Source organism: Quercus suber, unplaced genomic scaffold (genome assembly GCF_002906115.3).
Source record: "Quercus suber isolate HL8 unplaced genomic scaffold, Cork oak 2.0 scaffold_171, whole genome shotgun sequence".
NCBI lineage: Eukaryota > Viridiplantae > Streptophyta > Magnoliopsida > Fagales > Fagaceae > Quercus > Quercus suber.
Window position 1 is genome coordinate 57,742 of NW_027069631.1, and position 16,644 is coordinate 74,385.

Genomic DNA, 16,644 nt, shown 5'->3' on the forward strand with positions numbered 1-16,644 from the left:
TTAGTCGAAAAAAAATGTTATGTCTCTAATCTTATATTGCATATTTACATTATTTGTGCACTAGCTTTAAGCCTTTAAACAAACTTTAATTTTTCTTTTTAAAGCACTCTATAAAATAATTAACTTTTTGTGGATAATATATTTGTTTTCAAAGGTTCATTCTCTCTAAAATCACTATGGACCAAAATAAAACGAGAAAGCTAGTAAAGAGAAATGCTTAATTTATTTTTTTTTTGACAAAAGAAATGCTTAATTTATGAGCTGAACTTATTTTTATTTATTTTTTACTATGCACTGGAACTTTATTCATTAATTTTCTTTCTTATATCTGATCTAGAAGAAATTTTACTTAAGCTTATTTGCTTAAAGTGGAGACAAAAGTGGTTTTAAGCAAATCAATTATATTTTTCTTTTTTCAATAAGCTAGCTTATTGATTTGATGTCCCCTTCGATCAAGATTTGTAGACAACTAGAGAGGACCAAGTTGATGATAAATATAATTAAAAGTTAGTCATATTAATTTGGTGTTCTTCTCAACGTCAATTCGTACTTTGGATTTGGAGGATATCGGGGCTTTTATAGTAGTAGAAGGTTGACCATCTCTTCCTTGGGCTAGAGTCCTTTCCATATAGGAATCCTAAGGAGCGTATATTACGAATCCTTTTCTTGTAGGATACTAACATTAAGCGTGGGATAAAGTCATTTCCTTATATACTTATGCGTGGTGACCAAGCCAAAGTATTACTAAGACCGCAGTTCAGGGTCTCAGCTTTCCTTATTCCCGTCAGCCTAACGGCGTCAGTCTTGTTGGTTTACCTCCTGAGTGAGCTACTTTCTTCTTGTTAAGTCACCGTCCATCAGTCTTTTGGTCTTCAGCTTCTCTCATAGCTTACCCCGTCAGCTTAAGCCGTGAACCCATTCATGATCAAGGCAAGGGCGAAATCCTTGCGCACTATTATTTTACTCATCATGATACATGCTTCATGAAATTTTTTTTTTTAATTATTAAGCCGAAACACCAATTGATTTTTTTATGTAAGTAAGAATGGAACCACATTTTTTTTTTACGAGAAATTGCCAAATAAGCATAAAACACACAAACATTTTAATTTTTTTTGAATTCGACCTCACAATTTACACATTATTATTCTTATTTATATTTTATTGAATTTAATTTCATTTTACTTGAATATTCTATAATATGATGAAATTTAGAAAAACTTGGTTACAAAACTCTATCCTCATAAACGAAGCTTCCTCTCCTGTAAAAAAAACCTCTCTAGGGTCGACTTATAATGTCCGTTTTATATTCCAACAAATAGGGCATGAAATTGAGGTTAACAAGTTATTAAGGCTTTTAAGTTGTTCATTAGCATAATCTTTATAGATCTGAGATTGGAGTTAAGGTTGCTATCAAGGCTTGAATGATCGTGGGTTCGACCTTGGTTGGAGTCAAGGTTACAAAAACTTCACTTTCTTAAATTGTTCTTGAGCAATCTTTGATTTCTCAATTTGATTTTCAATTACAACTATGAAACACAACAAAACTCATAGTTTTACACAGTTTGCCAATATTAATACATATGGTTTATGAAACAATAATATATATATATATATATATATATTTAAAGGAATAGTACACAAGATCCCCCTATGATTTATTCATAAAACACAAAACCTTTGAAGTTTTGAATGTAACATTTAACCCCATTGTGGTATTATTTTAAAGATTTTGTTAACAAATGCCCTAAGGAAAATTGTTGAGATTCATTTAATTTTTTATTAAATAATAATTTTATAAATTTTTTTTTATAAAAAATAAAGTCAAATTATACACATATATCCAAAAAAGCACACATAACCACAATAAATTTGTGCATGTAAGCCAATAATCATTAATATGTATATTTTATTTTATTTAAATGTGCATTATCGCTTATAATTTAGCATTTATTAATTTTTAATTTGTGCCCTTGGGGTACTCCTTAACATGACCATTATTTTAAATGTAACACTTAACCTCTCTATGGAATTATTATATATGTAAACCATTAAACATCTATTAAAAATAAAAGGTGAGTTGCCTATATAATAACACATTAAGGGCTTTGCATTACATTCAAAAACCCTAATGGGGTTAAATATAATGATTTACACATAAGCAATGCCACTTGATGATGGGATTTCGTGTTTTTAGGGGTTGAGGTTTTGTGTATAGTTTCCTAATTTTAAAGTTTTTTATAAAAATTAAAAACTTGAAATTAAAACATTAAAAATGAAACTAGCTAGTTACTAATTTCTTATTATACTGATTTTTTTTTTTTAAATAGGGGTATAAAAGTGACAATGTAATACAACAATAAATTTGCCAAAAATTAATCCAAAGTAAATTTATCAACTATTGACGTTGAGAAGAACACCAAATTAATATGACTAACTTTTAATTATATTTATCATCAACTTGGTCCTCTCTAGTTGTCTACAAATCTTGATCGAAGGGGACATCAAATCAATAAGCTAGCTTATTGAAAAAAGAAAAATATAATTGATTTGCTTAAAACCACTTTTGTCTCCACTTTAAGCAAATAAGCTTAAGTAAAATTTCTTCTAGATCAGATATAAGAAAGAAAATTAATGAATAAAGTTCCAGTGCATAGTAAAAAATAAATAAAAATAAGTTCAGCTCATAAATTAAGCATTTCTTTTGTCAAAAAAATAAATAAATTAAGCATTTCTCTTTACTAGCTTTCTCGTTTTATTTTGGTCCATAGTGATTTTAGAGAGAATGAACCTTTGAAAACAAATATATTATCCACAAAAAGTTAATTATTTTATAGAATGCTTTAAAAAGAAAAATTAATGTTTGTTTAAAGGCTTAAAGCTAGTGCACAAATAATGTAAATATGCAATATAAGATTAGAGACATAACATTTTTTTTCGACTAATAATATGACATGATATTATTAATATTTTAATACATCTAAAAATGATATTAACAGTTAGTTCAAGTAAAAATGAGATTATTCTAATCGTAATAAGTCATATAAAGCAATTATAAAAGAAAAAAAAAAAAAGGGGAAAATATTATACCCAAGCGTGACCCTTATTCAAATGATGAGAAAATCAAGAGATGACGTGTTGTTTAACTATTGGGTTACAAATAACAATGGTGCTGCTCTTTCTGAGTTAACCCTATTGTCTCTTGGCGGGAAATTCTATCAGTGAATTGCGGCAATACAAGCTATTACGCTATAGTACATGCATCGCATGTGCAAATGTGGTTCATCTTTTTGTTTACCAATAATAAGTTACCTAACATAATTTACAACAAATTTTGAAATTGATTGGAGGTGATAAATTGTTATGGTGCATAATAAAATAATATTAGACTATTATTAGTAATCTGTTTATAAGAGAATTAATAATATCCTACCAACATATCAATTGTAAAATTTGTTATAAAAACTATCAGACTTATAGCATTAACTATATTGTATGAATAATATTCAGCGGTTTCAAATTTCATAACGACACGTCTATCTTACTCAAACCATGTGTGGGTCCACATGTTATGAGATAGAGATCTTATTAGATTGTCTTATGAGATACCTTCTCCCCCACCCCTTCTCACATAAGGGAAAAATGGTGTTTGATATGAGTTATAAATTAGTTTCAATTTACATCAGTCCATTATAACAATGTAAATGTGCCTTTTTCCTTATTGTTTCGTCACATTTTCATTGTTAATTCACTTAAAAACAATGTCTCCCCTAATCCCAAAGGATATTATTTATGGGTGGGTTATGTTGGGCATGTTAATATTAATGTAATATTAATCTCAATGGTGTAAATTGTAAGTTTTTTTAGTGAAATGGTTGATTTAGATGCCATTTCAAACTTATAAGATACAAATAGTATGTAAAAAGACAGATGATCAAATTGATGAGATTTGATTCAAATCCCTTAAGCTAACAAAAAATAAAGAAAATCAAGTTTGTTAGGATGATAGTTAAGTGATTAAATTTACAATTTTCTAATAGTTTAAACTTTTAGAACAATCAATAACTTATCATGGTATCTAAGAAGACAGTCTTAAACTTTTGGATAAGTGATAATTTATAGAGTTGACATTACGAGTATAGGATTCTAATTTTTTTTTTAATTGTATATATATATATATATATATTCGCAATGTGATAATTACAGTAGTAAGGGAGGATTTAAACTTAAATGTTTTAATAGGAAATACCAAGAGGTATTAATTGAGCCATAATCTTTTAATGATTGTATATTATAATTAGATAATTGATTTTATGATTTTATTTCAAATGATAATATTCACAAAGTTCGTTGTATATGATTATCATATGGTGTCATTATTAAAAATTGTTGGGCAAAAACTAAGAAGGAAAAAAAGAAAAAGAAAAAAGATATTGGAGTAAATGGTATTGGTGTAGTTCATTAATTTTTACAATATTTGCTGCTCAGCTTGGGGTTAGTTCTTGACAAATTTACAACAACATGATGAAATTTCATGAAACGGTTGAAAAGCTCCACTGGTACCTTTTTCTTATTCTCGACCTCCCTCAATACCATCATCTAGCTATCGTACTGCACATCTCCATTGCTACGTTGATTAGCATCGCTACTGCGCTTCCCAGAACCCTCTTCATTCCTGTGTATGGATAAAAATTCAAGAGCTGTTACAACATCACTGATCAAAGGCCGAGTATCAGCTTCTTCTTGGAGACACATGGCTGCCACTGCCAGAGCTTGGTATAGACCCTTTACAGGGTAGTTATCTTCAAGCAGCGGGTCGGCCATTAACGTAAACTTTCTCCTATCTTTAAATAGTGGTTGTGCCTGCAAAAGACGAATGTGATCAATTTTCAAGGCTTCAAGTTTTGGTTCTAGCTTGAACCATCAAACTGTTATCTATTAATGATGGTGTTGAAGAAGATTCAAAGCGCTTGATGATAAAAAAATGTTAGACATATCTGTAGTAACAAAAAGAATGCAAGAAAACTTAAAACTGATGGAGCATTTTTCAGTTCTTCATTGGAAGGAGTTTCAAAAAGTGCAAAGTTTGCAGTCTAATTATGTTGCAGAAAAGATTTGTTTGGAGAACTTCAACCTAATAGCCATACCCAAGAAACTAGATTCTGCTCTTCCGAGGGTCTTGCATTGTCAATGACTCTTCTTCCTGTGATAATCTCCAAAAACACTACTCCAAAGCTGTACACATCAGATTTTGTGGTTAACTGGCCTGTGAGTGCATACTCTGGTGCACAGTAGCCATAGGTTCCCATCACCCTGGTCGAGACATGGGTCTTATCCCCGGTTGGACCTAGCTTTGCAAGGCCAAAATCAGAAAGCTTCGGATTGAAGTTCTCATCCAATAGTATGTTTGATGCTTTGAAATCGCGATATATCACTGGGGGATCAGCTCTTTCATGTAAGTATTCAAGCCCTCTTGCTGCACCTTCAGCAATTTTCATTCTGGTATTCCAATCCAAAGGCTCTGCGTCGGGAGGTGCCTCTGAAAATCAAATTTATGCGTAGCAGAAAATAGTTGTTAAGACACCTTGTGGTCTAGCTGCAATGCATGTTGCATGGATGATCTGTCTTGCTAGAAAGAAAAGAATGAAAGGCGCAAAACAAAATTTTTACAGAATGCAAGATTTGAAAGTAAGACTTTGATGCCAAATTCAAAATGTTGAATGAAAATAAATTCAGTCTTGGATTTAGTTTGCTTGACTAGAAAGACATTTTAAGCACACAATGAGCATAATCATCTTTAGTGGTTGGCATATGTATTAGCTAATTTAGAAAAGACCATGTTTGAAAAAAAGAAGGTTCAAAATCTATATTTTAAATTGGATTATTAATTTCAAAATCTATATTTTAAATGGGATAATTCATTCATATTTGTCCAAGTCTCCTATCTGATTCAATGCTTTAATAAATTATGCAAATTGAGTTATTTGGGAGATACCAAGTAGGTGATCCTCCAAAGAACCATTGGGCATGTACTCATAAGCTAAAATCCTCTGTTCCCCATCAGCACAATATCCAACCAAATTGACAAGGTTAGGGTGGTGAAGAAGACTCAACATCAAAACCTCTACAAGAAATTCTCTGTTTCCTTGGAATCCATTCCTGTCGAGTTGCTTAACTGCAACAACCTGGATGAGATGAAATCGCAAAATTATTAAACTTCGTAGACCCTTTACTCTTTTCTTTTTACATGATAGACTTAAGTATAGATTGCAATGGTACTTGATTCGAGCTAGGAATGATTCCTTTGTACACCCTCCCAAAGCCTCCTTCACCTAGTAGATTGTCAAGGTGGAAGTTTTGAGTTGCGACACACAACTCACGGAAAGTGAAAATCCTAGCAGAGATATTTCCCTTTCCAATCTTCTTTATCTCTTCAGTTATGTACCGTCGCCTACTGCTATCTGCAAGATAAAATGTGTTTATAAAATAAAGGATTTATACAAAAGTTTATGTTCACAAACATTTGGTGACAATGTGTAATAAATATTATACATCTGTAAGGTTATTGATTTAAATGACCGAGCTTGTGGAATTTGCAGGAACCAGGAAGTGCATGATCTCCATATCTCTATATAACTATTATGGCAGAGGACATATATGATCCTTGGATTGAGAAAAAGGCTGAACCTAAAGACAATGGGACAGCAAAATGCAGATATTTGTACATGAATATTGTCCATGTCACTTGCTAACAATGTCGAAACCAAAAACTAAGATTATTGTACCTACCAAAAACTAGAGGCTTATATCTCATAATCTGAATATATGATTGAAAGGCAAATAATTTTCTTCCTTTAAATTCAGTATAAGTTGCAAAGGCTGAGGAAAAATAATATTGAAACTAAAAAAATTTACCAGATTTGAAGGAGAGCTTAGTGAATGAGGCTNGGGTGTGACAGAAACTGAAAACCCAGATAGCAAAAAGCATAAAATATGAAGAAGAAAAAAAAGAGTTGGAGGGTTGAGTGAGAATGAAAAAGTGTTATACCTTTGCAGGACTATAGAGGAAGCGAAGTGGGAAAAAGAAGAGAAAGTATCATGGGAAGAAGGGCGTAAAAAGAAGGAAGAAGAGGGTCTAAAGAGACCATTTTGGGTGTTGAACCCCATAGCCATGACTCTCCCAACTCTGCCCAGCTTGTTTATGCAAGAAGCCGTGTTGGTGGGTGTGGCTGGTGGTAATCCTGTAAATAGAGTGGAGCTTCAGGGGCCTTTTCCTTTTATTCTGGGTATGGGGTTTCTGCTGAGTCTGATAGTGAAGCAGAGCAAGAGCAGAGTGACGCCATAGGAGAGAGAGACAGAGAGAAGAAGAAAGCAGAAGAGGCTAAAATGTTCTTAAACCCTGGAGAGACTCTCTGAGGAAAAACAAACGGACAAGAATTATACTATTTAGGCCAAATTTCGATTTATTCTAATTTTCAAATTAGCCCCCAAAAATTCCACTATTTAGATTAGCTCCCTCCTGTTAATGTGAGCTCATTCTATAAAACTTTTCTTTTTTTTTCTTGTTTTTTGAGAAAAACATTTTTTTTTTTTAGATAAGCATAAAAGTTAAAACGTACATTACTTTTTTTTTTTTTTCTTGGGATAAATACTATAGAATTTCAATTTATGATATGATGAGGCCGGAAATATCACCAGTGAATCACATAATGCTTGCACACTCAAAACGACACTTGCACAAAGAAAAGAGAATATCTTATAGAGAGCACCGGTTGGTGCCGGCCAAATACCCTCCGAAAGTCAAGTTAGAATCTTTTTACAACTTTAGAGTGTTAGAAAGTGTAATTATGCGTACCTTGATTTGTGAGGATATCGGGGCTTTTATAGTAGTAGAAGGTTGACCATCTCTTCCTTGGGCTAGAGGTCCTTTCCATATAGGAATCCTAAGGAGCGTATATTACGAAATCCTTTTCTTGTAATTTGCTTGTTTTGCTTTTTCCTGGTGTTTTTTTTTTTTTTTTTTTTTGTGTGGTTGTAGGGAGGCCATTATTGGGTTTATGGGGTTTATTGTTTATGTTGTGTTATTTCTTTGGTAATATTTGTAATTTGCTTTATGCTTTTTGCAAATTTTAAGTTGGTTGGGATGCTCTTTGTGATGCTTCTTTTGCCATGTGTGCTCTTTTTGGTTTCTGTTGTACACATTTTGTTGTTTTTGTTTTTTCTTGGCTAATGTATGAGAGGTTATTAAGTTTTAGTTAAAATGCCTGAATTAATTCTTGTGGATATACAGACTACAGAGTGTTGTGTTCTTGGGTTATATAGGTTTTTTTGTTCCTGGGCTGGGTATATACTTCCTTGATGCATTGGGTATTTTCAGTTGCTAGGATTTTTGTTGGAATGATTGTAATTTGAAAATGAATTAACAATGCAACTTCTTCTCAATTATTAGAAATTTCAATATACAATTTTTCCTGCAAAATGAATAATTACAACTTACAGTTTGCCTTTTAATTTAGACCCATATGGATTTATGCTGATTCGTGACAGAAATTTTTGTGTGTCTGGATTTATAGCTTAGGTTCTTGATGGTATTCATGTGGTTCACTAACTCAATGATACCAAAAAATGGAGGTCAAAAAAAGGGAAAAAAAAATGATACTACATGATGATTATATTGAAAAAGATTGAAGCTGTGGTCTTTATTTCACCGGGGGTTGTATGACTTAGCAATAAAAAAAAAAAACTCTTGTCACTGCTCTTTATGTATGTATTAATTCTGCTCCTTTTCATCCTTAACATGCAGCAACATTTAGATTATACCAGCTTATTGTGGTTTTTATGTCCTTGTTATTGTTGCATTGAGAATAATTACAGACGAGGAGGGTGCACAATCCAGAATGACGAGAATTTGCCTTGGAAGCTTGAGTTTTTTTCTAATTCAGAACCTAGGATGCTTCACAAACCATCTCTTAAGATTGAAGGTCGTAGTGCTAACAAAAGTAGTGCTTTTCTTGATGCTTTCAAAAGTACTTTGCCTGGTAGCCCATTGGTCCTTCCTGCTAAAAAATGGGAAGAAGCAACACATGAGCTTCAAGATACAAAGAAAAAACATCAGCGTGGTATTTGCAAACATCCTAGTAATCAACCACATGCAGCAACTAGTCTGGTAAATGCATCTTCTACAAATAGTGAACAACATGTTTTAACTTCTGATCGTGCTGCACCTGACTCAGCTTTTGCTGAACAAACATGTGGAGGCAATAGCGATATAGCCATGAAAAATGTGAATGGTCAGGACAACAGCAATATAGCCATTAAAGATGTGAATGGTCAGAAATGTTTGTCCTCATCAGGGAGCTTGGAGAAAATTAGAAAACTAAGTCCTGAACTTAGTAATGGTTTAGGCAAAGAGTTCACTACAACTAAACAGTCATCTCAGCAGCTGGATCTTCGCAAGAGGCTTAATAGCATCTATGACAGTGTTCTTCTTGTTGATAATATCACTACAGCAAAGGAAGTAGTTGGGATGCTTACAAACAAGTACAGACATCTTGTCCATGCATGTGATACTGAGGTATTATTCTACTAAGGTTATCTTATTTTTACTGTTTACTAATTGTTATGTGGTTGTTAGAAGTATATATTTTATTTATATTTCCATTGATAAAGAAATTCGTTTAAAGATTGGGGTGGCTGTTTCATTCCTGATGAAGGATGAGGGAGACTAGATGGTTTGACTAAGGTACTAGTGAAAAGTTGTGATTTGATTCATGTCACATGTACAAAATAGCTCATGTCCAACATAAGCTCACTGAATACTCCACAGTGCTTGAACCAATGCCCACCCCTCCACCCTCTCAATCCCAGCATCTATGGGAAACCCCCCCCCCCCCCCCCCACCCCCCCCCCCCCCTCTTCTCTCCTGACCACATCAAAATCAACGTTGATGCAGCCATCGTAGGAGATAGTAGAGGTGATGTGCTAAAAATCTGGGAAAAAACATTTGGAAAAAGTTCCCCTATCCTAGCCGAAGCCCATGCAATTCTATGGGGTTTCCAGCTAGCTCGAGAGGAAGGTTGGAACTGTATTATCCTTGAGGGAGACGCCAAGAGCTGTTTTGATCCGCTAACTTTTGAAAACATCTCCCCAGCATGGACCATTAGCAATGTTATCAATAATGTGTTATGTCTTAAGCATTTATTTTCAGTTTGTTGCTTTTGTTGGGTCAAAAGGGATTGCAATGCTGCTGCCCATGCAGCTGCAAAGCTTTCGCTTAGTTCTCTTGAGTCTTTCTACTTCAATAAGGACAATTTGCCTAGAGCTTTAGCCTCTATCTGTAAGGCAGAGTGCCCATTCTTTTCTGTTTTTGAATGAAATCGCAGCTTATCAAAAAAAAAAAAAAAAAACATGTACAAAGGAAAACCTAAAATAACATTGGTAAATGTAATTAAAGAGGGCACATTAATTAAGGTGGTGATAACGAGTATAACTTTGAATATAATAGAATGACAAAACAGAATAATTATGGCTGATCTTGAATAGTCTATCGAGGATCTATAACCACCAATGAGCTCTAGGTCAATTAGCATCTCCTCCCCTTATAAGTTCTAGGTGCATTGGATGGTGAGGTCTTGAGTTTAAAACTCATTGGGTGTGTGTGTAATTTACCAATACTTTATAGTCGAGCCCAAGGCTTTGGGATTAAGGCTTTGTTTTCATTATCTCTATGTCTATATATGAAAAGTTGTGTATTGTTAAGCTATTTGAAAGTCTTACATCCATGCACTAAATTATTTTTTCTGTTAATTACTTCTTTACAGGTAGCGAAGATAGATGTGAAGCAAGAAACACCTGTTGATCATGGGGAAATCATATGCTTTAGCATATATTCCGGGCCAGAAGCAGATTTTGGAAATGGGAAGTCCTGTATCTGGGTTGATGTCCTTGATGGTGGTGGTAGGGATCTTTTGGTTGAATTTGCTCCATTCTTTGAAGACCCATCGATAAAAAAGGTAATTTTTGGCTGCTTTATGTTTTTCTGGCATAAAGTAGACATTCTTTAATTAAACTTATTCTTGTATAAAAAAAAGGTAAATTTTTTTTTTCTTTTTCTTTCAACTTTCTCTGTGGTCCTCTTGATTTGTGGCACATTTTGATTAGTATGATTGCTAAGTAAATGGTAGATGTATCATGTAGTACAAGTATTGAGAAATAGCTCATGTCAACCACCATATAACTGCGATTACAATATTCCTTGTGTAACTGGGGGCAATTTTTTGACCTCAATTAGTTTGTTGAGGATCCATAGCTGACCCCAAAAGTTCTGGGACTAAGATCTTGTTGTTGTTGTTGTTTACTTGCATGAAATTGCTTCAGTTGGGAAATCTCTGAAAAAAAGGATTTCATTGATTTCTGCCAATGGAATAAGGGATTTTTTAGCATCTTCATCTATCATATGGCTACTAATGGGCTAATTTCGAGAGTATCATGTTCTGTGTCCTGCCGTGATAGGTTCGCTCTGTTCTCTTCCCGTTTGCCCATCATTCCATTCTGTGTGTGTGTGTATTATAGATTACAAGATTATTAACATGCTTAAGCCTACCCTAGCCTTCTGCAACCATGGGCTGAAGAGAAACTTGTGTTTGTAGATTTTTGTAAGAATTCAGATTTTGAGTCTATTCATCCCCGAGTTTAGTCACTATCTTAATTGCATTCTATTGGTAAGAGAGAAAGGAAATATTTGGAATATGGTTCCAGCTTGTTTGATGTGGTTAATTTGGCGGGAATGTAATAATCATACTTTTGAAGATATTGTGAGATCTGTAGATCTTTTGAAGCCTATGCTAGTTGGGACTTTGTTTCAGTGGGTTAGAATTTGGGGTTTTACATAATGTACTTCCATTTCTGATTTTCTCACTTTTGTTCATATCTCTTCTTGAGTTACTTGTATTCGTTTAAAGTATAGTGTTCACTGTCATGAACATGATGTCCTTTTTATACAATAAATCTCTGATTGCCTATCAAAAAAAGAAAGGAAATAACACAAGATAATTACTAAACTGTGAAGAATCCAGAAACTTGTGAGTGTCAAAAAACTTTTCCCTAGGGAATTACCAGCACCTCTACCAGATCACCCCTGCCGCTGTCTAACAGAAAAATTGTGAGGTCCTCCGGGTGGAGAGGTGGTTGTAATTGATTTAATCCTGTGGTGATAACATGGGAGAAGAAGCTTGTTTTGCAAGGTATCGAAAATATTTGAGATTGTGGTGAAGGGGATACTGCTTATAACTTGAAAATTTACGAGTGAGATCTATACCATCTTCACTCTAATTTTTAGTTTGAGTACTTGACATTGTGTTATGTGGACCATTTGGAGAGAGCAAACAACGTACTTTTGAAGAGGTTGAGCATTTGTCTTTGGAGCTAAAATTGTATTTATTAGGTTCCATGTTTTAATGGATAGCTGCTTTATGTGGCCATTCTTTTTCTACCTTGGATAAATGTCTAGATTTATGTAACTTAAGGTGAATTTTTTTGCCTCCTTTGTACACTGCCTGTGTACATGGGGAGCATACTAATTTTCATTTCAATAAAAGTTTTATTACTTATAAAAAAAAGGGTCTTCTTGACACTGAGGTCTTCCGATTTGTATTGGGCCAAGCTTATAATGGTAAGTTTATTATATATTGCCAAATACTTGTTATGCCAATATACCACCTTTTTTTTTTTTTTTTTTTTGATGTTGTTGTAAGAGCTGTCTAATTTCCTGTGCATACCATTTTACTTTACTGTGAGAAACTACTAGTGTGCACCTGTACTTTTGAAACATACTTGGAAATGACAATTCACTTTTCTTTTCTGTAGGTTTGGCACAACTATAGCTTTGATAACCATATTATTGAGAACTATGGGCTTAAGGTCTCTGGTTTTCATGCTGACACAATGCACATGGCACGGTTATGGGATTCATCAAGACGAACAAAGGGTGGGTATTCTCTCGAAGCACTTACTGGTGATAAAAAGGTTATGTCTGGAATTCAATTGTGCCTTCAAGAAGAGTTGTTTGGTAAAATCTCGATGAAAAACATCTTTGGCAGAAAAAAAATTAAAAAAGATGGATCTGAAGGCAAGATTATCACCATTTCTCCTGTTGAAATTCTACAAAGAGAAGAACAGAAACCATGGATTTGTTATTCTGTTTTAGATGCAAAAAGCACATTAAAGCTTTATGAGAGCTTAAAAAGCCAACTGTCACAAATGCAATGGAAACTTGATGGGAAAACAGTTGATGGAAAACACATGTTTGACTTTTATGAGGAATACTGGCGGCCATTTGGTGAGCTTTTAATTAAAATGGAAACTGAGGGAATGCTGGTTGATCGGAAATATCTTGCTGAGGTGGAGAAGGTAGCCAAAGCCGAACAAGAGATTGCTGCAAATAGATTTCGCAACTGGGCATCTAGGTATTGCTCTGATGCCCAGTACATGAATGTGGGGAGTGATGCACAACTGCGCCAGCTCTTTTTTGGTGGCATTGCAAACAGGTACAATTTATTTATAACTTATGTGGGTGTATTTGTTTTCAATTCTATTTGTTTGTGGACAGTGCTCAGAGATGCTCAGCATTGTTTGGAATTCTGTCATCTAGTTTACTCTGAAATAATATAAAGATGGTTAAGAGGTCAGATTCCAGTGCAATGAAATTTGTTCTTAATTTAGAACCTTTGATGGTAAAATACATTGTAATTTATTCTTTGGTAATACTTAAAACTTTGCCTAACCTTTGAAGGAAATTATACTTATTCTTGTGGTGCAGCTGAAAGATTAAAATTTTCACGTACACAATTATTACTCTTATTATTTATTTATTTATATAAAATTTTCATTGATATCTTTTAAATATCCCTATTTTTGTTATCTTCAATATCATTAAGACTTTATTTTATTTTTATGACTTTTTTTTGGGGGGGGGGGGGCAGACTCAAACCATCATTGTAACTAATGGGTCAAAAGCTTTGTGATTCAGAGATACTGTTTAATCAATCCCCCCTAATGTGAACTAATGGATGCCCGTATTTTTCAAATTAGGATGCTGCAGCCATTCAGTTTGGGTGCAGGGGGCATTTGCACTAGACTGAAAAAATTACCATCTTATGGGGTTTCTTTGCTGATCTCAATCCAAATTTGAAAATACAAGCAAGCTAGATGGAGAAACTAAATGCAAAAGAACTGTAACCCAAGGACTTTAGTTCAAATAGTACATTCCTCATAATAATGTATATTAAAATTAATTAAGGACTAATGGAGGATGTTCATGTTTGACACTACTTTTCTGTGGTGAAAATTGAGTAAAAGCGCTGGGCTTAGCAGATGAGGGTCAAGCATAAGCAGCGTTTGGATAACGCGTTTCCAAGTCTACGTTTTCTCTCTCTTCTCTTTTTTTTTAAGCTGTGATTGTTGATTTTTTTATGAACAGTACACACCAGTAGGTTTTGTGCACTATTTACGAGACCACAAACTTCACTTTTTAGCAACTTTTCATTAAAAAATAAGTTTCATGGTACTATTAATACATTTAAAAATTATTTTTTACAGTATTTTCAATTTTCATAACAGAGGTGGAAATATTTGTGCATGTCATCTCCTCATGGAAGTGGAGCAAAACTAAGATTGATAGCCATATTATTATTATTATTTTTTTTTTAATTCGTCCAAAGATATGGAAGAGTGAAAAACTGCCTTGTAGAGTTTTTTTCTTTTTTCTTTTTTCTTTTTTTTCATAAAATTTTTAATTTAATAGTTATAACATAAAATATGAGATTTAAACCAAATTTGTTTTAGAAACATAAAGAAATGTCAACTATTTGAGCAGTAAAGCTTTTGGCTATTACCTCGAGCTAGTCAAACAAAGAACATAATTGATAACAAAAAATGGAATTAATTAAATAAATTCACAGAAAATGGACCTGGGCTTTCGTTTTTTTTATAAAACACTGAATCTGAGTATTCATCAAGTAAGTTACATTGAAAAAACGGACTAAAATGGAAAGATTTCATATATACAAAGCTCACTCTACATTCTACATCCCAGTGCACCCACCTTCGTCACTAGAATTACAGGGGGCCTTCATCACAAGAATTAAGGGCCACCGAGGCACCGCATGCATCCTCAACCACTTGCAAATTGGAAATGCTGCAACATCAAATATGGCAGAAAATTTTACATCTGCTCATATGATGAAGCCTGATTTCGCAGGGGATAAACTTTCAAGTTGCTTGCAGATGTAGCATTGTCAAAGATAATTCTCACATTGCTAGCAAAGAAACTCCATCAATGTCAATCAGCTACCACAGTATAGAGTTTTGAACCAAAATCCAGCATCATTTGTTGCAATTGGGGGGGTCCACTTATTACTTGGCCGAATACCAGTTTTGAGCACACTTGGCATCAACCGATAGGTCAACTTGAAGGATATTCTTGCCATTGAAGGGTTTGGACATGCACTCAACAACTATGGCCTTCGCAACCTCAGCTGACTCTGTTGGTCCTTCCAAGATAACTTCATCATGAACCTGCTTTCCATGGTGTGACCGTGTGATAGTCAAAAGTTTTCAACAAAATATGTACTAAGGTCACATGGAATATAATATGGCATAACAAGAGATTTGGTCGCATGGATATAAGTGAAAGCTTACTTTAGATGTCCTCAATATCAAATATAAGGCATACTAAGAGTAATAGATGGAGAGCTCAACAATTTGTACTAAGGTTGAATGGAATTTAAACAATAATTGAAATATATGAATGGACATTTTATTGATAGATAATAATGTTTTTTTTTTTTTTTGATAAGTATTGATAGATAATAATGTTATTCTAACAAAGATGAAAAAGGTTGCTATCCTGTGATTGGATACTAAGTGAACAAGTCTGCCACGCAGAAGATTGTAGACCTAAAAAGTAACAGAAGCACAGGAACTCTAAAATAAAGAAGGATGCTACATGAAACTGGAGCTGGATGGAGCTTTCCATACTTCTACAGTGTTATTTGGACAACACTTTCACAGGGTACACCCAACACACCATAGGCAACATCTATACACAGTAACCAGGAAAATCACACTTGTATAGCTGGCTAATATCAGATGAGGATAAGGCTATCGAAAATTACTAATCTATAAGTTTTTAAATATCAAGAAATAGCACTAATGAGTGAAAATTTTTTGGATAAAAAGCCAATCAAGATGGCTTTGAAGTGTACACAACTCCATTGCAAGATATGAAGAGAAGTGCAGAGGTCAAAACAAACACGAACTAGTTGCTGTGCATAAAGACTGTAATGAGGACTAAGAAAATAATTGTTGATGTTTGAAATCATAAATTTAGGAGCTGGTTAAAGAAGATGAAAACGTTCGCAAGCATTTAAAAATTACTTCAGTAATAAATTTGAACCAACACTAGTCCTGCCATGTATATTATTCCAGGAAGAAAAAGGCATGATATTAACCTGTAAAAGCAGTTTCCACCCAAGCTCCTTCAACCGTGCATTTTTTGATATCTCTAACATAGCACACATGGCTACATCAGCAGCACTACCCTGTTTCAATCACCTAAATCAGAAACCACTAAGAAATGGCCATCAA

At 33.8% G+C, this 16,644-nt stretch overlaps 3 protein-coding genes across 3 annotated transcripts in view; 1 reads left to right on the forward strand and 2 right to left on the reverse strand.

The window, feature by feature from the left end:
* Positions 1 to 4,377: 4,377 nt before the first annotated feature.
* Positions 4,378 to 7,173, reverse strand: LOC136069455 (probable serine/threonine-protein kinase PBL23). Its single transcript, XM_065778004.1, has 6 exons — positions 7,049 to 7,173; positions 6,916 to 6,962; positions 6,280 to 6,461; positions 5,996 to 6,185; positions 5,148 to 5,539; positions 4,378 to 4,863 (listed from the first exon to the last, which is right to left on the reverse strand). Exons 1-6 carry the CDS (start codon positions 7,171 to 7,173, stop codon positions 4,600 to 4,602), a joined length of 1,200 nt encoding a protein of 399 aa, XP_065634076.1. The 3' UTR covers positions 4,378 to 4,599.
* A 1,609-nt stretch (positions 7,174 to 8,782) lies between these two features.
* LOC136069452 (DNA polymerase I B, chloroplastic/mitochondrial-like) lies at positions 8,783 to 13,683 on the forward strand. The gene is made up of 3 exons (XM_065777992.1): positions 8,783 to 9,574; positions 10,821 to 11,012; positions 12,865 to 13,683. The coding sequence occupies exons 1-3, from the start codon at positions 8,798 to 8,800 to the stop codon at positions 13,666 to 13,668; spliced, it is 1,773 nt and encodes a 590-aa protein (XP_065634064.1). The 5' UTR covers positions 8,783 to 8,797; the 3' UTR covers positions 13,669 to 13,683.
* Positions 13,684 to 14,950: 1,267 nt separating this feature from the next.
* The window catches only part of LOC111998879 (DNA polymerase I A, chloroplastic/mitochondrial), a gene marked incomplete in the record, with an annotated part of 5,575 nt that continues 3,881 nt past the window's right edge, over positions 14,951 to 16,644 (reverse strand). Inside the window, 1 exon segment of the mRNA XM_065777993.1 lies at positions 14,951 to 15,576. Coding sequence (XP_065634065.1) covers positions 15,412 to 15,576 — 165 coding nt within the window.